General features: G+C 44.9%; 1 protein-coding gene across 1 annotated transcript in view; it reads right to left on the reverse strand.

Annotated features, from left to right (window-relative positions):
• agrn (agrin) overlaps window positions 1-24,000 on the reverse strand; it is a 376,705-nt gene that overhangs the window by 55,808 nt on the left and 296,897 nt on the right. Inside the window, 8 exon segments of the mRNA XM_084069276.1 lie at window positions 1,521-1,539; window positions 1,545-1,749; window positions 2,658-2,719; window positions 2,721-2,874; window positions 5,090-5,282; window positions 8,605-9,051; window positions 10,251-10,370; window positions 12,791-12,905. Of these exon segments, the coding sequence (XP_083925402.1) occupies window positions 1,521-1,539; window positions 1,545-1,749; window positions 2,658-2,719; window positions 2,721-2,874; window positions 5,090-5,282; window positions 8,605-9,051; window positions 10,251-10,370; window positions 12,791-12,905 (1,315 nt within the window).

The following is a 24,000-nucleotide window of genomic DNA, read 5'->3' on the forward strand; positions in this document are numbered from 1 at the left end:
GCGTGGTGGAGTGAACTGGCCTTTAGTTGTGCGCCGGTGTAGCGTGCCAAAAAAGGCCGACCTACAAGCTTGTGGGCTTGTAGATCGAACTGGGAGGAATGGGTCAGAGTATTAAACTCTCCGAGTTGTAAGCACAGTGGAGCTCTGACTCCATTTTCGTCTCATTGATTGCTTGATTGAATACTTTATTAGCAGTTTGCAAAAAAACAACAACACAGGGAAGTGCAGATCAATACAAGGTCTGCTAAGAGGCTTTGAAACCGAAGAAAGCCTATGGCTTGTTTCCATTGGGGCCGACTTGATGTTGAAACAAAGACGGTGTCTGTCGTTACAGCTCCTACACAGCAGAATCCTGGAGGCTGCTGTGTACATGCAATATCTTTCTGTAATGGCCTGGTTATGAACTTAAGATTCAAATCACATATTCATTGCGTCTTACTTAAAGTTAACTGTGGAATCAATGTTCTAACTTGATCTCGAAATTGCTTTACATGCAGTGTTGGGAAGAAATTAGGCTCTCAACTCAAACTTACCACAGCATTTAGATGACCTTTTGTCACTCATCACTGCACGATGTACGATGGACTTAACCCATTAAGACCTGAGGCGAACCTTAAAATAAAATCTAAATCCTAACAGTTTTTTGAAAAAAAATCTAAAATATTTTTTTTCAATATTTTTCAAAAATAGCAGATCTACAAGCTCATAGCGCGGCACTCGGTGCCGCGCTATGAGCTTGTAGATCTGCTATTTTTTGAATAGCCAATGAAATCTAAAGTGACACAGATGCGTTCCAGGTATCAATGGGTTAAATGATCACCTCTAAATGTTAGAAGACATAATCAACTGGCTTCAGCCTAATATTAAATGTATTTATTTCAATTATCCTTCTTTACAACATCGTCTCCTTATCTAGCTCCTTTTACTTCTAATTATTATTAGTTAGGCACTCTGCTCAGATCAATGTTTCTGTTCTTTGTGTTAAGAAAACTATTGGCAAAAGAGCCTACTTTTTAAAGCTCTTTTTGATTGGAATAATTGACCTGTGTTGATATTAGCAAACTCTTAATAAATACATTTCATTGGTTCAATATTTATAAAACCCAAACAAACACATAACCATTTTCTATTTGACTTCAAACACATTCTCAAAAATAGCGGAAACAGCAGATATACAAGCTCACAACGTGGTCGCGATGCGTCATGAGCTTGTGTACACTGTAGGCCAGGGGTCTTCAACGTTTTCAGGCCAAGACCCCCTAGCTGAGAGAGAGAGACGAATCAGGACCCCCTCTATATTGTATAAAATTGTGTTTGAGATTTAAACTTTTTTTGTTTACTTGGTCTGCTCTTTTTTTCTCCCTCTACAACCTATATACGTCTTTGCCAAAGTAGCCGATCTACAAGCTCACAACGCCTCGCGCCGCGAGGCGTTGTGAGCTTGTAGATCTGCTACTTTTGGATAGAGTTCTCCTCAGAAAAGGGATGCTAGGGTTCAAGTGGTTAAGGTAAAAACTCACCCCAGAAGCTGCTGGTACACTGCAGTGGAACATCTCGGCCTCCTTCACCTGGCAGGAGGCTCCGTTCTTGCAGGGGTTGGGCATGCAGGGGTTGTTGCCACATTCGCCCACGCCGCTGCCGAACAGGACGTCTCCCTGGCTCTCCTGCAGGTTGTACACGCGGTTGTTGATGTCCAGCAGACGGATGCAGCCCACCAGGCCCGTCCCCACCGAGGTCCTCTCCTTCACACTGGACAGAAGACACAAGAAGTCCATTAGAACAGTGGTTCTCAAACTTTTTCATGTCATGGACCCCCAAAAGTATTATGTATTTGGCCGCAGACCCCCATCTCAAAATATTTAGTTCCAGGGACCCTCCAGAACAGAAGCAAAGATTTGAGTTACAAATGTTCGCTTAAAAAATAAATTCCTATATTACATTTGGAAAAAGTCTGCCCTTCCTGTCCCCCGCTGAAGCCACCCCTGAAGCCATTTCATTGTTTCAGTATCAACACGACAACAACATATCACATGTCACTACAACACTAGCCACAATGTGCACACTACATTTACGCATTGTTTTGTCCACTTTCCATTGCTCACTATATATTTGCCTCTTCGGAGCATAATTATTATCGTCCAACAATATTTTGCCACAGTAGCGACCACACCGGAAGGGAAACCCTTTAGCACAAGTTAAGTTTCGGTTTCGTTTTTGCCTCCGGGTGTTGCCACATAAATGAAAAACAAGCGGACCATCATGGGCTCTGGTGTTGCCAAATCATGTGTGAGAAACAAGCACCGCTGTTGCAATGAACGTCTACACGCCCTACTGTCTCTGTCTCCAATGTGCGGGGCCAGGCTACTCGCGGCCCTCCCATCCCTCTAGTATATATATATTCAAAGATTTGCACAAATTCTCATGATCTTTCAAAAAAAAATCTGGGGACCCTCTGGTACCTCCCCAAGGACCCCTGGGGAGTTACCACTTTGAGAACCAATGCATTAGAAATACAAGAGAAAAACATATTTCTCTCTCGCTATGATCACTACCATTAAGCATGAACGTTCCCTGATATCCCCCCCCCCCCCCCCCCCCCCCCCCATAAAAAAAAATGTGGGTACTAGATGTCCTTAGACTTTTCTGAAGAGTCTTACTCCTGCACGAGGTCCTCCGTCACTCCTCCGACAAACATGGGGGTGTCGAGGTTGAGTCCGTCCGGTGGGGCGGGGGCTCTCTCCGTGGATGGGCGCCTCGTTGTCCACGCTCAGCGTCGCCGTGCGCCGAATGCGACTGACCACCAGCTGATGCCAGCGGCCCGGCTTGACCGCAACTGTGCTGACCAGCGTGCCCGGACCCGAACCCGTGTTGAACCTGTGGGTATGAAAAAATATATATATACAATTTGTTTGGTGTTATTAACCCATTAAGACCTGAGGCAATTCTTAAAAATGTTTTCTAAATCCTAACAGTTTTTGTTTTTTTATCTATTTTTTTTCATGATTTTTCAAAAATAGCAGATATACAAGCTCATAGCGCGGCATTCCAGGTCTTAAGGGTGCAATCACATGCCCATTAGCGGAATGATATTCATTTTTTTCTTAATTTTTCCCCCTCTTTGGTATGCCTTGTTTATTTTTATTTTATCCTACCGTCTGTCTGCCACTCAACTGACCTACTGTCTGTCTGCCACTCAGCTCTCCTACTGTCCTGTCTGCCACTCAGCTCTCCTACTGTCTGTCTGCCACTCAGCTCTCCTACTGTCTGTCTGCCACTCAGCTCTCCTACTGTCTGTCTGCCACTCAGCTCTCCTACTGTCTGTCTGCCACTCAGCTCTCCTACTGTCTGTCTGCCACTCAGCTCTCCTACTGTCTGTCTGCCACTCAGCTCTCCTACTGTCTGTCTGCCACTCAGCTCTCCTACTGTCTGTCTGCCACTCAGCTCTCCTACTGTCTGTCTGCCACTCAGCTCTCCTACTGTCTGTCTGCCACTCAGCTCTCCTACTGTCTGTCTGCCACTCAGCTCTCCTACTGTCTGTCTGCCACTCAGCTCTCCTACTGTCTGTCTGCCACTCAGCTCTCCTACTGTCTGTCTGCCACTCAGCTCTCCTACACTGTCTCCCTCCCAGCTCTCCAACCGTATGTCTCTCTCCCACTATGTTTTCCTACTACCTGGTTCAATAAAGAAAAGAAAAAAGGACCCAACTCTCTTATTAATATTGATAATAAAAAAAAGAGTGGGCAATGTAGTTTCTTTCTTTTCATGACAAACGGAGTGGAGAAGGACAGGGACAGGAGGTGAGGTTTTGACATAACACACCACCATGTCCTCTTATTAATATAATTTTGTGAATTAACATTCTATCTGCTGGTTATAGCAAGGCCACATCTTCATTGAAAAGAGCTTTTCTTTGTGTCTGTGCACCCACACACACGCACCATTATTGAGCTGAGACCAATTTACCTACCGAGCGTAATGAGTTCTTCTCCCGCACATCCAGGATCCGCAAAGCAGTGGGAGGTAATCTGACCGTGGCACTCCTAGGATTGACTCAGTGCCTCATTTAAAGCACTGCCGACTAATGTTCTCCTTCAATTTACTTTAGATTTTCGATCTGCGTTAGTGTAACTACGGTTGGATTATGGGGGGGCATTAAAAATGATAAGTCTGACCGAATGAAAGCAAAGCCCTAACACGGAGAAGGAAGGCTCCGGGGATTTGCCCGAGGCAGATTGTGTACCGGCTATAATACATCTCTACATTTGTCCACTGCATTCTTATTTGTATTTCAATACAATTTGTAAGCGGGCTGCCCCTTACTGAGTAAGAGCGCATACCACATAAGGCTATGTTGTCTTTAATGCATGGTATCCCCCTCTCTCCCGCCTTTGCGGTCTCTCTGTTCACTGTATCTATTGAAATTCAAGAAATACACACGTACAATTTGTAATGCCACCTTGGCAATAGGCTCTATGCACAGCAGCCATATTGGAAAGAAATATGGCTGTTCACAGGTGTTACCAATGATGTAAATGAAGGCTCTGTTCCATTGTAGCACTGTGGTTCTCAAACCTTTTAATTTCACACCCCCATAACTCTGAGGGTGTACAAATGGAACCAAATGGACCCGTAAGGGTCCATTTGGTTCCATTTGTACACCCTTAGAGTTACACACCCGTAAGGTGCCATTTGGAACCCCCCTCAAGGAACCATGAGGGTCCCTGGACCACACTTTGAGACTCACTGGTGTAGCAGAGTGTTTCCAGTGAGCCAACATGCACAATATCATCACCCTGACTCTGTTTGAGCAGAATGGAACAGAGCCTTCATTAGTATCATTGGTAACACCTGTGAAGGAAGTATGGAGCGGCCCGATATCTTTCCAATATGGCTGCCGTGCACAGAGCCTATCGTAACCCTGATGTACTTTGACACAGTATCCTGAAACAAGTCTGTTTTTTGTTGTGTCTGCACTTGAAAACCACATCAGAGCGCTGAGATAAAAAAACATTCAATCAAACCCTCCAAAAACCCATCCAAGAGGGACGCTGGGTGCAGTCTATCGGTGCCAGCTAGCCAGCACGCTCACCTGAGTTCCACTTTGCCGTTGATGAGAGCCAGAGAGAGGAAGTCCTTCTTGCCCTCCTGGCCGTTGTAGAGGAGGATGCCGGTCATCTCGGACGCTCTGAACTCCATGGCGATGCGGGCCGTGTGGTAGGCCTTCATGGTGTTGAAGGCCAGGTAGGACTTGCCGCCAAACGACGGGATGAAGTAGTTAATGACTGAAAAAAACAAAAACGCACAGAGACTGACGTCAACGACGCTGCACACATTGATGTGTTCCGATGAATCGACACAGTATTACCGCGCGATTATTTGCTATTCACTGATAGACAAACAGGCCGTGCAGAGGTAATGCATTAGTGCTGCTGCAACTATCCATTGCAGCACTAATTATTATTATTTTCTTATTATTATTATTCTATCAAGTTGCGTGTTTAAAATATATATATATATATATATATCAACTAATTAAGCAAGTGTTATTTTATACTATAGGGTGTCATACAAAAATAGTGAAAATAGCCGCCAAGCTCACGACGCATAATGATGTGACACAAGCTTGTAGATCTGCTATTTTCCACAAAAAAAGGAAATGTTGAAACTTTTTAGCCTATAATGACATTCCCAAAATATAGGGATTGATTATTAATCGGCTATTTTATAAAATTATCGACATTTCTTTTAAATCAGTTAAAAACGATTAACTGTTGCACCCTTAGTATGCATAACTGTACAAGCACCACCACACATCATGCGCACACACACACACACACACACACACACACACACACACACACACACACACACACACACACACACACACACACACACACACACACACACACACACACACACACACACACACGCACACAAACCATTTTCATTTTTTTCCCAGCCAGTCAACAATTATGATCATTATCATCCATTTTCTCTCTTGGGCTGTTTCATTGTCAGCGCGCAGGCTGTGTTTCTGTCCGCCTCTCGGTGTCAGTCTGTCTCTGTGTGCGTCCTCTCCGCTCAGAGAGGAGAATAGAATGCTGATGAGCAGCGGTGGAAAGTAAACTAAGTACATTTCGTGGCAGAAACCTCTTATCTCCTTATTGTTACGTTTTGTGTTTTTTTTCGTAAATTAACGCCCGACATGATCCTACTACAGTGTCAGTTTTTTATACATTATACTTCTACTCCACTATATCTCAGAAGCAAATATACAACAATACAATGATTTGACAGATTTAGTAACTAGTTGATTTTGCAGATTCAGATTATCCTTACAAAATAAACAACCCCTTAAGCCCTATTTAATACTTTGGATATTCAATCAGCTATTTCTGAAAAAGTTTCATACTTGTACTTTGGTACTTTAAGTATATTTTTTAAGCCAATACTTTTGTACTTTTACTCAACAACATTTTTGAAGACATGCCTATTACTTGTATAAGAGTATTTTTACGCTGTGGCATTGCTACTTGTTACTCAAGTACAGAATGGGAGTACTTTCTCCCGCCGCTGTTTCTCTCAGAGGGGTAGAATGGGTCGCTGATGAGTTCCCCTTCGCTTTTTAATGACTTGATTGATCTCGGGGAGGGCTGGCTGTGCGCCACGCCCGATATTTCATTTAGCCACTCTAACGCTAAACACATACTGATTCTCACCAGCTAATCCCCCATCAAGGCAATTAGTGTCAATTATCTTAAGATGCAGCTGTGAGAGACCGTTCCATGTCCCAAAACTCAGGAGTGGTGAGAGATGGACCAAAAAGACAGAAAGAGAGTGAGAGACAGAGAGAGAAAAAGAGACCCAAAAAAAACAACAACAAAGAAATAAGAGGCAGACGGTCTGAAGAGATCTCCCATAGCGCCCAAGCTGATTTATGGGCTCTTATACAGTAATGTTGAATGGATGATGCGTCTATCCCTGTCGGGTGGAAACCTTGCATGTACTGATGATGAACCTAGTGTTCCCATGGATCCTATGTAGTTATTATTTAAGTCCCAAGCCCCTTGTGAATACTTTAACCCATTAAGACCAGTTTTCTGAAAAAACGTATGTTTCTATATCAGTGGTTCTCAAACTTCTTCATGTCAAGGACCCCCAAAATTATATGTATTTGGCCGCGGACCCCCATCTCAAAATATGTTGTTCCAGGGACCCCCCAGAAGCAAAGATTTGAGTTATAAATGTTCGCTTTAAAACAATATATATATTCAAAGATTTGCACACATTTTCACGATTTTTCAAAAATAGCAGATCTACAAGCTCGTAGCGCGGCACTCGGTGCCGCGCTACGAGCTTGTAGATCTGCTATTTTTGAATAGCCAAAGTGTAAAATAATGCTTTTCAGCTCAAATCAAAAAATGACACAGATGCGTTCCAGGTCTTAATGGGTTAAATTGGTTCAATATTCATAAAACCCACAGACAGACTTCACCATCTTTTCTGTTGAAAGTTGAAACATGGAGATACAAGGTTTCTGCCTGCCAGTGACTGACTGTTATGCAAATGGCTCAGAGGCGCTGGTTCAATTTGGAGGTGTTTGTGCTTTGTGGAGTCTGTGTGAGTCTCTCTGATGTGTGTGTTTTTCTGGGTTGAGTTTGGGCGAGGGAGAAGAAGACCGCGTCTGGGTCAAACACATCTAAAGCCTCTTCACAAGTTTCTTCCAGGAAATCAATTCAAAGTTGGAGACGACGCGGCGGGGCGAGTCCCACTGTAGATTAGAACATCTCGAGTTCGGAATGAGTTCGGGTAAGTGAGAGGAGAAGTGAGAGGATTCGCTGCTTTTGAATAAAAGAGAAGAGATGAGATTCGGGGTCATTATCAAAAGAAAAAGTGAACGAAGCGCGGTAGCAAAGGGACTGAGGGTGACCTCCTGGATTTGGCGGACTGGGTGGGATGGGAAACCACTTTTTGTGGCTGCAACTATCCATGATTTTACAGTACATTAGCAGTTATACTTTCGATTACTTTTTCAATTAATCAAATTATCGAGAAGCATTTTGTTATTGCAATTCTTTTTTTTTTTTACCAGGTTGCTTGAGACTGATCAACTACTCAACACTTTCTAAAAACTTTCTAGCGACCTTTTCATCATTGGCTGTCCTTCAAGCCTTTAAGCCAATGGGGAGACTTCCCCCTAGGCTTCCCCATACTCTGAACGACGGGCGTCCTCCCATGCTATGGGATCATAGTAGCCCAGAACAAAAGAAAAAGTGTGGTCTTTGCCACCAAACAAACTATTAAAAAAAGAAAAAAACGTGTTGTCGTCGCCACCAAACAAACTATTGACTTGACTCCCCACACACACACACACACACACACAGCGCCGCCTCCAACAGCGATTTGCTACTCCATGCGAAAGGGTACAGGACCACGGGGTCCATTTGGTTCCGTGCGGAACATAATATTAATATGACTGCGTCATCATTTCTTGTTTTATGTGTCACACGAATTGCGAAAATCTAATTGAGTTTATTCTAAAAACGCGGTTTAGCTTTTTACATTTCTTTTACGAAAACAAATCACTAATCATCCCTAACTCACCTTTCTCGCACACGGAGCCCCCGCGCCCTGCCGGGCAGTTGCAGCTGAAGTCGCCTTCGCTGTCCTCGCACGTGCCCCCGTGGAGGCACGGGTGCGAGTCGCACGGTCTCGGGGAGGGGGGCGGCTTATTGCCGGGCTTATTGTTGTTGTGGGTCCTGACGGTGGAGGCCGAGGCGGCCCTGGTGGTGGTGGTCGGCGGCAGGGGGGTGGTGGTGGTGGGGAGCGGCGTGGTCACGGGGGGCGAGGCCGTCGTGGTGGTCCGCCTGCCGCCGGGGTGTAGGCGGCGGGTGGTGCCGGGCGCCGGGCGGCGTGTCACGTACGGGGAGGAGGTGGCCGTGGCGCGAGCGGCGGCGGTGGTGGTGGTGGTGGTGGTGGTGGCTGCGGTCTGCGTGGTGACAGACGCCGTGGTGGTGGTCGTGGTGGTGAAGTACGGGACGGTGGAGAGGCCTGGAGAGAGAGAGAGAGAGAGAGAGAGAACAAGAGAAAACATTACATTTCGTGGTAACTTTTGGAGTTTCTTTTCGTAAATTAACCCATTCAATCCAGGAACGCATCTACAAATGTCTTCTAAATTCCAACTGTTTTCTGAAAAACAAAACGTATGTCGCTATAATTTCAGTGGTTCTCAAACTTTTTCATGTCAAGGACCACCCAAAATGATATGTATTTGGTCGCGGACCCCCATCTGAAAAATATTTTGTTCCAGGGCCCTCCAGAAGTACATACATAGATTTGCACAAATGTTCAAGATTTTTCAAAAATAGCAGATCTACAAGCTTGTAGCGCGGCACTCGGTGCCGCGCTATGAGCTTGTATATCTGCTATTTTGAGAGAGGGAGAGAGAGAGAGAGAGAGAACAAGAGAAAAACACACCTGGTTACATTTGGCTACACTGTTTAATGGACTGTAAATATAATAACAATGCGGTGCATGTGTAAAAGGCTGAAAACAAACAAACAGGATGAATTGTTTTTGTTTTTGTTCACGGCACAAATGAGATATTGCGCTGTAGTTAAATAAAATTGGTTGTAACACAATGCATTTTTATGTGACTTTGTTACGGTCCAAAAGGTATAGTACATGGGCACCCAAACTTTTCAGCCCGCGACCCCAAAATATCGCGGCCATTGACTCGCGACCCCACCTAACCGTGGAGGTAATTTATGCACATAAACTTTGTAATGTATTTTAGTATGACTGTTGACTGTAGGCCTACTACTTGTACTGTTAATAATCTTGTTGATATAGAATTCAATCAATCACATTTACAGTACCTTATGAGATGGATAAAATGTACTATTTTTAATCATTTTTAGATTGAAATACATTATGTAAAAAAAAAATGATTTTTTATTTATTTATTTTTTTACCTAAAATAATTTTGCGACCCCACCGTCAGTGTCCCGCAACCCCAAGTGGGGTCGCGACCCCAACTTTGGAACCCCTATAGTATAACAGGAGGTGCAGTCAGCCCCGACGGTATTTTCATATTTTCAAATATGGCCCCCTATGACAAAACTTTGGACACGCCCCCCCCCAGCCATAAAATGTTTGATAAAACGTCTCATGAATAACTTAAAAAAACACTTTATTAACTAAGCCCCAACACAATTCCCAGCAGTAGGTGGCGCTCCACCCTGTGTTACCGTTGTTTGTGAAGCTAATATTGTCCTCCTCAGGCTTCTTGACGGCGATGCCGCTGTCCTTTGACGCCTTCAGTTGCTTCAGCAGCGCTCCTTCAATGTCCTCCACCTGGTTCCTGGTATCTGGAACAAAAAGCAGGACCACAGCTTACCATGAGTTCCTGCTCTGGACCCCCCCACCAAGGACCACTCGCCATCAATCTTTTTATTTGTATTAACCCATTCAATCCGGGTACGCATACTACTGTCTTCTAAATCCTAACAGGTTTCTGCAACAAACAAAATAATTGCTATAAAATCAGTGGTACTCAAACTTTTTCATGTCAAGGACCACCGAAAATGATATGTATTTGGCCACGGACCCCCATCTCAAAATATTTTGTTCCAGGGACCCCCAGAACTAAATTCTAAAAACCAGAAGCAAAGATTTTATTTTTTTAAATAGCAGATCTACAAGCTCATAGCACGACACTCGGTGCCGCGCCATGAGCTTGTATATCTGCTATTTTTGAATAGCCCAAAGTATAAAATAATGATAAAATCTAAAATGACATGAATGGGTTAAATGGTTCTCAACGTGGGGGTCCGGCGGAGACCCTCATGGGTTCCTGAGGGGAATTCAGGAAGCCCCCATTTAAATGACTGATAGTTAGGCACCAAATGGACCCTTACAGATCTGTAACTCTTGAGTGTGTACAAATGGAACCAAATACAGGACCATTTTGGTTCCATTGTGTACAAACTCACAGTTACATTACCACTGAGGAGTGCAGCTTGGGGTCCCAGAGATAAAACAAATATATAATAATTGTAACCTAGATCAAAGGCCTATTAAACGCATATCAACCTGTGGGGGTCCTTTAAATGAAAAAGATAGAGAATCACTGCTTTAAATGGATGCAGCACAAGTGCTAATTTATCCCTAACAGGTCCATACTTATACCCCCCCCCCCCCCCCCCCCCCTTCCCCCCACCCCAGGAGTATAAATGAATGATTTGGTAGTGTAAGATGGAAGAAAGGTGCCCGGCTCTCCCCTCCCTCCCCTTTGTCGTAACATCTCAACAGTGTTATACATGAGGGAGCCGTGTGTGATGTGACGAGCCCAGGGTCCCCCCAGGGGGGCTCGCATGTCCTCCACCCGCCTCTTTTTTTTCAGATGAATTGTCCTCATAACGCTCAGCGCAGATGGTCTGCTTTACTGGCCACAGAGGAGAGACTCTTAACAGCACCTGTCTGTCTGACTTTGTGCTTTTTTACCTGATCCAGTCTCTCTCTCTCTCTCTCTCTCTCTCTCTCTCTCTCTCTCTCTCTCTCTCTCTCTCTCTCTCTCTCTCTCTCTCTCTCTCTCTCTCTCTCTCTCTCTCTCTCTCTCTCTCTCTCTCTCTCTCTCTCTCTCTCTCTCTCTCTCTCTCTCTCTCTCTCTCTCTCTCTCTCCCTGCATGAAGGACGCTGAACGATGCTCGTAAAAAAGGTGCAGCGGTGGAGGAATACTCGGATGTTTTACTTGAGTAAAAGTAGCGACGCCACAACGCAGAAATACTCAGATACTAAGTAAAATTCTCAGAATTTAAAACATTTTACCTGAGTGAAAGTAGAAAAGTGTTGCCATCAAAATGAACATAAAGTAAAAGTACTCATTATGAAGAATGGCTCATTTCACACATTTCTACAAGCTCATCACAACAACACGTTGAGCCTGTAGATCAGCTATTTTCGAATAAGCCCAAAAATATCTACAGTAAGTAGTAATAATAATAATAACAGTATTTGAGTAAATGTACTTAACTACTTCCCACCACTGGTGGTGGGGGGGGGTTTATGAGGTACATGTGTTCCCCCAGGGAGGTGAGAGGCGTCCAAACGCACCACGGCGGAGAAAGATATACGACAGAAAGCCCTCCCAGCACACAGTGAGGTGAAGGGACAAGGGGCTTCATATGGAAGCTTGGTTTGCTCCCACGAATAACAAACACCTCTCTGAAGACACGGCGAGAAAACATGATGATGTTTTCCCTGTTTTTTCCCCTTTCACGCCAAGTCAATTGTCACAGAAAAGAAATGTAATTGGAAAAAAAGGAAATCGAGCAAAATGCCTTTGCACGATTATGAGATAATTAAAAACAATACTGCTGACTGACGATGCAAAACAACCCCCCGCCCCCCAAAAAAACCCACTTAACCCATTAAGACCTGAGCCCGATTAAAAAAAATGTTTTCTAAATCCTAACGCTTTAAAAAATATATATATATTCAAAGATTTGCACAAATTTTCACAATTTTACAAAAATAGCAGATCTACAAGCTCATAGCGCGGCACTCGGTGCCGCGCTATGAGCTTGTATAGCTGCTATTTTTGAATAGCCTAAAGAAATCTAAAAATGACACAGATGCGTTCCCGGTCTTAATGGCTTAAACACTTCAAAGTGACACTTATGGTAATTTGGTTCCCCAAACTTAACTTATTACTGTACTAGCTAATGTCTTTCTTTTTTCATTATAGCCACTCTAAAAGCTGTTCCTCTCCTCTTAAAACGCTTCTCACCTGGTTTGAAATGGGCCTCCACAAACGCCAGGATGGAGTTGCTGGGCGCCAGGTTGCGGACGCGGACGCTCATGAAGTCTTTCTGCACCTCGGACTTCCTGAATAACTCGTTGAGCTGAAAGAGAGAGAGAGAGAGAGAGAGAGAGAGAGAGAGAGAGACAGAGAGACAAACACACCCACATTCGTATTACTAAACTTGCGAGGACATTTTAGGACGGCAATATTATGAATGCCTTCTTTGCACATTTGCCATTTCTATCCCTAACCCTAAAGCCGATAAAAGAAAGCTTGTAGATCTGTGTTTTCGCCGCGCGACACTGGCAACCCTGGCAACACCAACCCTGACCCCAAAACCGAACCTAAAGGCTTGATCATAACCCTATAACCCCAACCTGAATCACTTAACCGTAAAACAACAATTTGTCTCGTGAGGACCAGGGAAAATGGCCTATCTCTCAAATTCTATACTTGAGGGGACATTTATTTGGCATAGTAATAAAAGTGCACACACACACCGAGAGAAAGAGAGAGAGAGAGAGAGAGAAAGAGAGAAAAAATAGCAGGAGAACAGATGATAAATGAGGCTAGTAATGAGCTCTATGCAATGATACTGGCTAGTCCAATTTCAGAAGGCCGTACAGTAATCTCTCCCAGGGAGAAAGATGCTCTGTCAAATTGGGCCGCGCGCCGCGCAAAAACAAACCTATTGGATGCGAAGTGCACAAATTGACATTTAACTGCAGCCCGGGCATTAACCCATTGAATCCGGGCAACGCGTCTGTGTCGTTGTAAAGATTTCTTTGGCTATTCAAAAATAGCAGATCTACAAGCTCGTAGCGCGGCACCGAGTGCCGCGCTACGAGCTTGTAGATCTGCTATTTTTGAAAAAACATTTTTGCAAATCTTTGACTGTATATATATACATTTTAAAGCAAATATTTGTGATTCAAATCTTTGCTTCTGGGGGATTCTATACAGATGTCTTCTAAATCCTAAAAGTTTTCTGAGAAACGTGTGTTGCTTTAATATCAGTAGTGCTCAAACGTTTTCCTGTCAAAGACCCTCAAAATGATGTATTTATATTCAAATATTTGCACAAATGTTCACGATTTCTCAAAAATCACAGTTTTTGAATAGCCAAAGTATAAAATAATGGATAAAGTGGTTACACAGATGCGTTCCCGATCTGAACGGGTTAATTATAGGAACAAGTTTTTGCAAGGCACCATGGTAAATGTCATGCCACCCCGACATGTGCTCCTGATTGCTTCTGCTTCGGATGCACCCGCCGTGCTGCACTGCAGTGTGTGTGTGTGTGTGTGTGTGTGTGTGTGACTGCGAGAAAGCCAAATGAGGTCCATAATGAATTGAACACATCTTTCCTATCAATATGTGTGAGTGTGTGAGCGCGTGTGTGTAATCTGTTACGCGTACGTATCGCGACTTCTTTGCGCGTTTGTAGATGAACAATAAAGCACGCGTGCACGCAACGACAGCCACGTGCACGCACGCGGCTCCTCGTTTCAAGGGCCCCCCCCCCGGCCGGCCCCTACTCACTCCCTTTAATCACTTAAGGCCTAAATACTTTGTCGTACAACTAACAGCGGAAATAGCTGATCTACAAGCTACAAGCTGTAAGCTTTGGCTAATTTTTCGCTATTTGACGCGACATTTTGAGCGCTTGTTGAGAGCTTGTGAGGCTGTGATGACATGCCCTAAGTAGGGTCTCCATGGGGTTCATGTGGTTGACTCAAGTGCTCTGGGGGGGCCGTCAAGTCACTGATGTTCAATGAAGGGCCTCTTACCTCTCCAACCTTACAGGGCTGGTGGCTGTGGGTTTGGAGGGGGCAGGGACTGTAAAAGGTGTGTGTGTGTGTGTGTGTGTGTGTGTGTGTGTGTGTGTGTGTGTGTGTGTGTGTGTGTGTGTGTGTGTGTGTGTGTGTGTGTGTGTGTGTGTGTAGCTGGACTGGGGCAAGGCGGTGTTGTGAGGTGAGCTCAAAACAAAAAACCAAGCCTTCAAAAGCCAAGGCTTTCACTTTGTCCCCAACGGAGCGGTGACCTAGAAACACCTACAGCACCACACTATCCCTTCTGTCCTTCTCAGCTCTTCCTCTCTCTGTTCTGTTCATCTCCAGCTCTCTCTCCCTCTCTCTCTCTCTCTCACACACACAGTGTTTTTCTCCTTCTTGTCTCTTCACTTCTTATTTACACATTGTTACAGACTAGCACACACGGGAAGAAAGGGTTCCACAGTAGACTGTGTGTGTGTGTGTGTGTGTGTGTGTGTGTGTGTGTGTGTGTGTGTGTGTGTGTGTGTGTGTGTGTGTGTGTGTGTGTGTGTGTGTGTGTGTGTGTGTGTGTGTGTGTTAGGAGGAGGTGCAGGATTTTGTGTTGCTATCAAGTGACACATCCGGCTTCTGCGAGACACCAGCGAGGAGCACTAATAATCACATGCGGTACACACACACACACACACACACACACACACACACACACACACACACACACACACACACACACACACACACACACACACACACACAAAAGTTGCAGTAGATTAGGTCCCGGTGGGGGCAAGTGACACCGTTTCGGCAGCTGGTGGAGGCGTGTTGTGTGGAGCGTGCACACATACCTTTGTGTGTGTGTGTGCGCACACACGCAGACAGACAGACACACACACACACACACGCGCACACACACGCAAACCTCCCAATTTCCCTCTAATCAGCAGAGTTAGGCCTTGGGCTGACAAAAGATACACTCTCCTCAGAGCACAGACAACTAAGTTTGGAGGAAACGTTAAAAACCCTGAACACGTCGGAACCTGATTAGCTCAGGAAGCACTCGGCCGCGACCAACAAAATGGGGATTGACGCCGTCAGGAGCCAAATTGGTGTGACTGATATCTTCACAACGGTGCCCGGCGTTTGCTAATATATCAGAACAATACACGCTCGGCGTAGCTAATTTTCCGTCTTGCTTCCGATGTGACACTGGCACTGTATGGGTCATTCGAAAAACCCCGGTGGCAGCGTAACGCAACTTTACAGTTCAGTGCCTGGAACTGTTCAATACCAGAAAAAGAGAATGCGGGCACTCGTCTCTGTTGGTAGTTCTCTTATCCCATTAAGACCTGAGGCCGATTCAAACGTTTTTTTTCCTAAATCCTAACGCTTAAAAAAATATATGTATTCAAAGGTTTTCACACATTTTCACAAATGTTCGAAAATAGCAGATCTACAAGCTCATAGCGCGGCACTCGGTGCTGCGCTATGAGCTTGTATATCTGCTATTTTTGAATAGCCAAAGAAATCTAAAAATGACAATGTTCCAGGTCTTAATGGGTTATTGGTGCAGGGCTCTGAAAATAATCAAGTAATTTCAAAAGATCACCGGCGCTGTTACGTGTGCGAGTATGCGCAGTGGAGTTGTGTGTCAGTGTGTGTGTGTGTGTGTGTGTGTGTGGGTTTATGTCAGTGTATGTATGGGATTGTGTGTGAGTGTTCACTTCCCGGTGCTGAGCATTTCCTGATTGCTGACTGCCAATCACCACTGCGTCCAGTGATTGGTTGGAGGAGCTCTACTTCATAGACCAATTATGTGTTTACCAACATTGAGACTGGATGCACAGGTGATTGTTTCATGCAATCAATTGTCAACCTGTCGTTTCGGGGTGCGATGGTTTCAGCACACCCCGACCCCCTCTTGTGCGTTGTGTCCGGCAGCATTTGCGGTAATGCTGTCCACCCACACATGCACTTTGTTTTGGTCCCTGTATTGGTATGTTTTGAGTCTACATAGTGCTCTTGTAATGTGAATCACTGGGCCACCGAAGCCAGATTTTTGCATCATATTTTGGTTAGATTAAATTATAGTAGAGAATAAGCTTTGTTGTAGCTTTATTTTGTGTTTGTCAGGTTAGTGTTTAAAACTCAAGCTTAGGTTTAGGATGATTATGCTTATTTGAGTTGCTCCGTGCGTCATTTATGACTTTGTGTGTGTCTTTAATTCATGTCATTATCTTAAGTTATTAATAACATCCCTTTTTCCCCTAGATGGGGACATAACAAGCACTCACTTAAAAGTCCTTTTTGGATCTTTTATTTATTAAAAGACCCAGCTTCAAGGAACGTTTCCCTCAGCATGATAATTACTCACTACATTTAATAAATAAATGTGTTCAAATAAAACTTGTTCAAAGCCTATCTTTTCAGACTCGCTTTCCCCGCCTAACTTAAATCAAATCTCCCTTTCTGCCTTTTGGTCTTAGCGTATGTTTTTCTCCATGCTCAATTTTTTGCCTTTTAAATAATTCTCTCTTAATAAAGTTGTTTATTTTTTATTTGTTTTGTAAAGCGACTTTGGGTACTATGAAAAGCGCTATATAAGTGTGATGTATTATTAACCCATTAAGACCTGAGGTTTTTTGAAAATTTTGAAATTTTGAAAAAAAAAAATCATTTTTTCCCTCAATATTTTTCCAAAAATAGCAGATCTACAAGCTCGTAGCGCGGCACTCGGTGCCGCGCTATGAGCTTGTATATCTGCTATTTTTGAATAGCCAAAGAAATCTAAAGAGACACAGATGCGTTCCAGGTCTTAATGGGTTAAATAAGAGATCCTAAAAGAACTTTAAGTGCTCGAGCTCTTTTCAACTGTATGACACTAGCATGGGGGAGAATCCGTTTTTTTGTGTTTCTCATGCTCTGCCTAGAACACACTTTATTTGAATAATCATGCCAATTTTATCGCAGGTGCCTCAGGGCATGTACTTTTTTGGGCAGTATTTTGGTAAAGCTGACATCTAAATCAGCAAGTCAGTAAACCAGTGAAGTTGCTGATGAAACGCTGATGAAAGATGTTGCTGATAGTTTGGCATGATCTCTCCAATCGACTTTGAGTACCCTTGGAGTGCTGGGCCAACTTTGTCAAAGTAGTGAGCGTGCACAAACGTTTCAGAAGAATTTCACCCACTTCTTCACACATAGGAGTCACACACATACCTGTGATTTGACAATACAAGCTGATTCTGAAAAGACTAGTGATAAATCACGCCACCCACAAGCCAGTAGCTGTTGGAAGTGGTCACGGCTAATATGAAGTGTCTCAAGTCTCTTTGTCACACACACACACACACACACACACACACACACACACACACACACACACACAGCAAAATCCAGAGTGTTCACTTGATTCTGAAAGTGGACCCCAAAGTGGACTCCATTTTTACACTCAAGTTAAATGAAGCATTCTCCAACCTGTATTTTCAACGGTACAAAACGCTTGGGGAAATTCTATTAACCACTCAAGCCCTATTCTATATGCTTGAAAAGATGAAAATAGCGGGATACGGGTGGGGGGAGGACGGGGTGGGGGGGTCTACACGCTCACACAACATGCGTTGTGAGTGTGTGTACAGTAAATCAGCCCATTTTCACGTTCATCTTTGATAGCTTTTGATCATTTTCCTCTATTAACGACATTCCAAAAGTAGGGACGTCTGATTCAAAGTGGTTTAAGACTACATCAGAGTTGCCAGATCTGCTTATTATAATTACCCCGCAAGATTTCATTTGAAAATAGCAGATCTACAAGCTCACAACGCGTCGCATCGCGACGCGTTGTGAGCTTGTAGATCTGCTATTTTCAAATAGCTGATGTATATGTTAAAGTGCTCGTGTGGCCCATAGTCGCTTCTTTTGGGCTGGTTGTCCTAGACCTGGTTGCTTGTTTCTCTCACAGAATCTGGCAACACCGCCCCCACCCCCCCCCCCTATATAACCGCCGTCGTCTCCTACGGTACTACTAAATGAATGGCTATTGTTTTAGCCATTCATTTTATGCCACTGTTTTTTGCCACTGTTTTTTATTGTGTATTTTATACATTTTTTTTTCTTTGTTTTGTTCTGTAAAGCACTTTGCGCTGCATTTATGTCACGAAAGGTGCTATATAAATAAAGTTTATTATTATTATTATTATTATTATTATTACTCACGGCGCTCTCGATGCTGCGGGCCGTCTCTCCGAAGAGCTCCGACTTGGGGTCCTCCATCTCCGGCGTGTAGAAGACCTCCTGGCCCTCCACCTGGTCCAGATGCAGGAACCCGCTGAACCTCATGGTCGCTGCGAGAGGACGGGAAAAGGAATGAAATGTTAAAGAACGTTAAGAATGGTCATGGCTGGTACTACAGTACACACACACACACAGGGCGTTCCTCAGCCTATACCCGCCACCCACAACAACCTCAACACAGGGGCGGCAGTGCCAGTCTCTCGGGTTGTTAGTGGTGATGGGACGTGTTTTGTTTGTTTGTTGTTGTGTGGTTGACAAAGGGGGGGGGTGGAGGAGGGGAGGTTGTTAGTGTCGGTCATCGCCGAACCGTCGGGTTTTGACCGGTTTGCCGTGAGTAGTAGTGTAGGGTATACCTTGCATGCTAACGCTATTAGCATTGTTAGCATCTTAGCTTAGCATTTAGCAACAAAGGTACCCTACGCTACTACTGCTGCGGTCATTGGGTGGGGGTGGGGGTGGAGGGATTGGGGGGGGCAGGAGTTTGTGGACTGTGGATGTGACAGTGGCAGTGGGTGGGGGGTGGTGGTGGTGTGGTGGTGGAGTGGATCGTTGTGGACATATATGGTGGGGAAATAAGGAAGGAAGGAGGGAGAGAAGGAAGGAAGAAAACTTTGGAGGGGGGGGGGGGGGGGGTAAAACGGTTGCCAGCGTTTACCAGACCGAGTCTCGTCCCAAAAGTCGGTGGAGGCGCCGAGGGCTGAGTGGAGAGAGAGCAGGTTAGACACTTGGGAAAAACGTTGAGCACAACACACACACACACACACACACACACACCTACATGCATGCGCGCACGGGCGTGCGTGTAGGAAACATTTTATAGGAACAAACAGGACAGAAGTGCCCTCTTCAGCAAAGAGAGAGAGAAAGCCTCTCCCTGAACGACCTTGGAGGTTACATGCACCAACATCTATCAACTCACTGTTATGGTTCTGCTGACCGAGAGACAGAGAGAGAGAGAGAGAGAGAGAGAGAGAGAGAGAGAGAGAGAGAGAGATTTTTTCAATATTTTTTCAATATTCTTTCAATATGTTTTCAATATTTTTCAAAAATAGCAGATCTACAAGCTCATAGCGCGGCACTCGGTGCTGCGCTATGAGCTTGTATATCTGCTATTTTGAGAGAGAGAGAGCGAGAGAGAGAGCGAGAGCGAGAGCGAGAGAGAGAGAGAGAGAGAGAGAGAGACATGAAATACTGCAGGGAGATGTGGTTGCATGGTGGCGGAGACAGTGTGCAACGGGGGCAGTGGTTAGAAGAAGTACTCAGATTTCTTTTTTTTACTTAAGAAAAAGTAGCAATACCACGATTTAGAAATACTCTACTGTTACGAGCAAAAGTCCTGTATTCAAGTAGCAAAAGCAAAAGTAAAAGTACTCGTTATGCAGATTATCCCATTTCACAATTTATTTTTATTTTCAAAATTGCATATTTTTGAAGAGGAAAAAGTATAACGTAGGGCTGAATTGTATGGCAAATGCATGTTTTGTATTAATAATCTAAAAAAGAATAATCTAAATCTGCAAAGTAACTTGGCAGATACAAAAAAATATATATAAAAATGCTACTTACTACCAATATTCTGACTACTATAACTACTATTTGACAACCAAAGCTGTCAAATAATTGGTAGTGGAACATTTAAACCCTCAAGTAAAGTAAAAAGTACCCCCAATATTTGACCCAAGCACATAACTTGTATTAATGAAGTAAATGTACTCGGTTACTTCCCCCCACTGAACGGGGGTAGAGGGGGTATTGGGGGGGGGGGCAGAGTGAAGCAGTCTCAGCTAGGAGCTAGGAGGGCGCTGATGTCGGGGCTTTTTTCACGACGCTCGTAATCAGCCCAACAAATTGCCCGAATCAATCACGGTTGTGCGTGTACACGTACCCTTGCCGGGGCCAACGCCAGGAGGGGAGAGAAAAGGAAGAGCACTTGTATGATTATCATGAAAGATAGCCGCGTGATTGTCTCCTAATGCCGCGGCAAAACCGGTGACAGACGTCGAGCGGTTAAAATTGCATGATAAGGACGACCACCGCGCTACTACACCTCCCTCCCCTCCCCCCACCCCACCCAATCTCCCCCGCCTCTTCTACAGCACCTCACACGACACACATGTCGATTAAAATCTGACGAGGGGCCATAAAGTGGAAGCAAATGGGTGAGGGTTTGAGGGGGCCGATAAGGTGGAGTGGGGGCTGGGGGAGGCGGGGGGACGTTTAGATCTGACTTTTAATCTGCAAAGAAAGACAAACATCAGAAGAGGGTGATTTTCCGGCCCCACAGCCGTAACGGACAGAAAGAGGGACAGTGGGAGGGAGAGAGAGAGAGAGAGAGAGAGAGAGAGAGAGAGAGAGAGAGAGAGAGAGAGAGAGAGAGAGAGAGAGAGAGAAGAGAGAGAGAAGAGAGAGTAAGGATGAAGAGGGCTGTTTGCCTATCAGATCTTATTGAACTGTAAAGCGTAATGGATTCGTCAGACTTTCCACTGGCATATGGGAAGAGTTTACAGTAGCATGGAGCTTAGCGTACCATTAACTTTCACTTTCTGCTTGGCTATTATCTTCCCCGTACCATATGAATGCTATTACACTCTGAGTTAAATACATCTTCTATGTCCTGTCCAGAGGGCATGAGGCAGTATCCTGGCACCTCACCAACGCACACCGTGTTTCTTTTTTTATCCTTTTTTTATTTTAAGCCATTCGTCACTGTCCGTCCAGTCCGTTATAGCCACTTTCCAACCCGCCGTCCTGTTTGGCAACGAACAGTGAAGATAGCCGATCTATATAATGCTCACAATGTGCCCGGGATGGAACGCCGTGTGAGCTTGTAGATCAGCTATTTTTCGCTATTCGCTGCACGGTATGAGGATATAGGGTTTAAGCATTTTCTTTTTAAAGTAAACTCAAAGTAAAACCGTCCCTCGAGTGACCGTTTTTTGCACACATCTCGCCTCGTCATCTCTCAGACTGTGACCTCGAGGCGATTCACCAGACAGTGGCTAAACAGATACGGTACGGCGTGTCTGAAGATTTAGACAGCTATCTATTAGCGGTCGCCTTCCCCCCAACAGCACGCCCCAAAACCCAAGGCGGAATGACATTTTGTCAATACACTGGAAAATACAACGAGATGGAAGCTGATATAGGCACCTTAGCTTAACCCATTGAGACCTGGAACTGTGTCGTTTTTTGATTTGAGCTAAAAAGCATTATTTTACACTTTGGGCTATTCAAAAATAGCAGATCTACAAGCTCATAGCGCGGCACCGAGTGCCGCGCTACGAGCTTGTAGATCTGCTATTTTTGAAAAATCGTGAAAATGTGTGCAAATCTTTGAATATATATATTTTTAAAGCGAACATTTTTAACTCAAATCTTTGCTTCTGGGGGTCCCTGGAACAAAATATTTTGATAGGGGTCCGCGGTCAAATACATATAATTCTGGGGGTCCTTGACATGAAAAAGATTGAGCACCACTGATATAGAAACATACGTTTTTCAGAATACTGTTGAGATTTAGGAGACGTGCAGAATCGGCTTCAGGTCTCAATGGGTTAAGCGGCAGCGTCACTTCTGTTCTAATGACGGGCGCTTCGGCCTAAGCCGTCCTCGGGAGAAATAAGAGCCTTTGCGTATCGATCAGCCTATCTTTTATCGGCGACGCCTCAGCTGAATGAAAGTATTGATCGGGGGGGGGGGTTGGAGTGACATCATTGTTAGCGAGGGGCATTTAGCTGACATAAACGTTTGCATTAGTTGATTTGTATCACCTGTTGTCTACTGAGTGAGGGCGTTCCGGAAGGACATGAATAACGACCGTTTCAAGCACCACATGACTGTGTGTGTGTGTGTGTGGGGGGGGGAGCCTGGAGGCTGGCCTCCAGCACTCGTTTGCTTTTCACCTCCTCGCCTAAACGCGCAGGACGTTTGCTGATTCACATTTTGCCGAGCTAAATCAGGGCCAAAAGCATTAGCTTTTTATGCATTAGCTTGGTGTGTGGCGTGGCCGGGAGAAAGACAACTTCAGAACATACTGTTGGTTGTAAACAGTGAATCCCACTGGTTGACTGGGAGGCTTTTGACGGCAACTCGTCCGCACCAGTGAATCGGGAGTGACCGCATGAGGCCGGCCGCCCGCCCGCCCCGGTGCGCTAATTTGTGGCCCCCCGATTCTCTGGTCATGCCCTGGCTACACTCCCCCAGGGGGCCCCCCCCGGGGGAGAGAGAGTGAGAGTCCCTCACTCTCTAAGCAAGGTTTACTCGCCTCTAAACAAGCACAAACAGAGAGGGGAATTGGACTAAGGGAGAGAAAGGGAGCGAGCGAGCGAACAAGCAAGGCAAGAAGAGAAAGGGAGAGAGAGAGAGAGAGAGATAGAGAGAGAGAGTTGGACTGAGGGAGAGAAAGGAAGGGAGTGTGCAAACAAGCGATGCAAGAAGAGAGAGAGAGAGAGAGAGAGAGAGAGAGAGAGAGAGAGAGAGAGAGACAGAGAGACAGAGAGAGAGACGGGCAGAAGCAAAGGGGAGAGAAGAGTCTTTTATCATTGTGGACCGACTCTAGCAGAAGGCAGTGGCTGGGTGCAACAGGGGCTGGCTGGCCCTGCATGGGTCTTTGTGTTGGCTCCCTGGCTGCTGGGACCCCCTGAGGGAAATGAACTGAGGCAGATTGGATTGAGACCGATTGGAGTGAAGCAGAAAAATAGAGCGACTGAGGTATGGGACGACAGATAGATACAGACAGACCAGTGGCATTGAGAGGGGGGAATTAAAAAAAAAGAGGAACGGGTTACACTGTCAAGTCCCGAGCGTTAATTTAACGCAGAGAGTGTGCGTATGGACCCAAATGGACCCTATTCGAGTTAAATGAACGCTCTGGATTTTCTCGGTGTGGAGAGAACAGACAGGACTAGACAAAAGGGCAGGCCGTCACAGTCAAGCGGTTTCTTATTCATGAATGCGTATATGCGGTCGTTTTTATTTCATTTTTATAGTTTACCGTTACCGTTTTGTGATGAAACGTTTTAAAGGTCCCGTATTATGAAAAAGCGGTGTGCACACATTCCATTCGGGTATATGATGTGCCTATTAACCGGGAGTGTAAGAAAATATCAATACACTCGAGTCTCACGACATTAT

The sequence above is a fragment of the Gymnoscopelus microlampas genome (genome assembly GCF_963454915.1).
Source record: "Gymnoscopelus microlampas genome assembly, chromosome: 10".
In the NCBI taxonomy this organism is placed as follows: domain Eukaryota; kingdom Metazoa; phylum Chordata; class Actinopteri; order Myctophiformes; family Myctophidae; genus Gymnoscopelus; species Gymnoscopelus microlampas.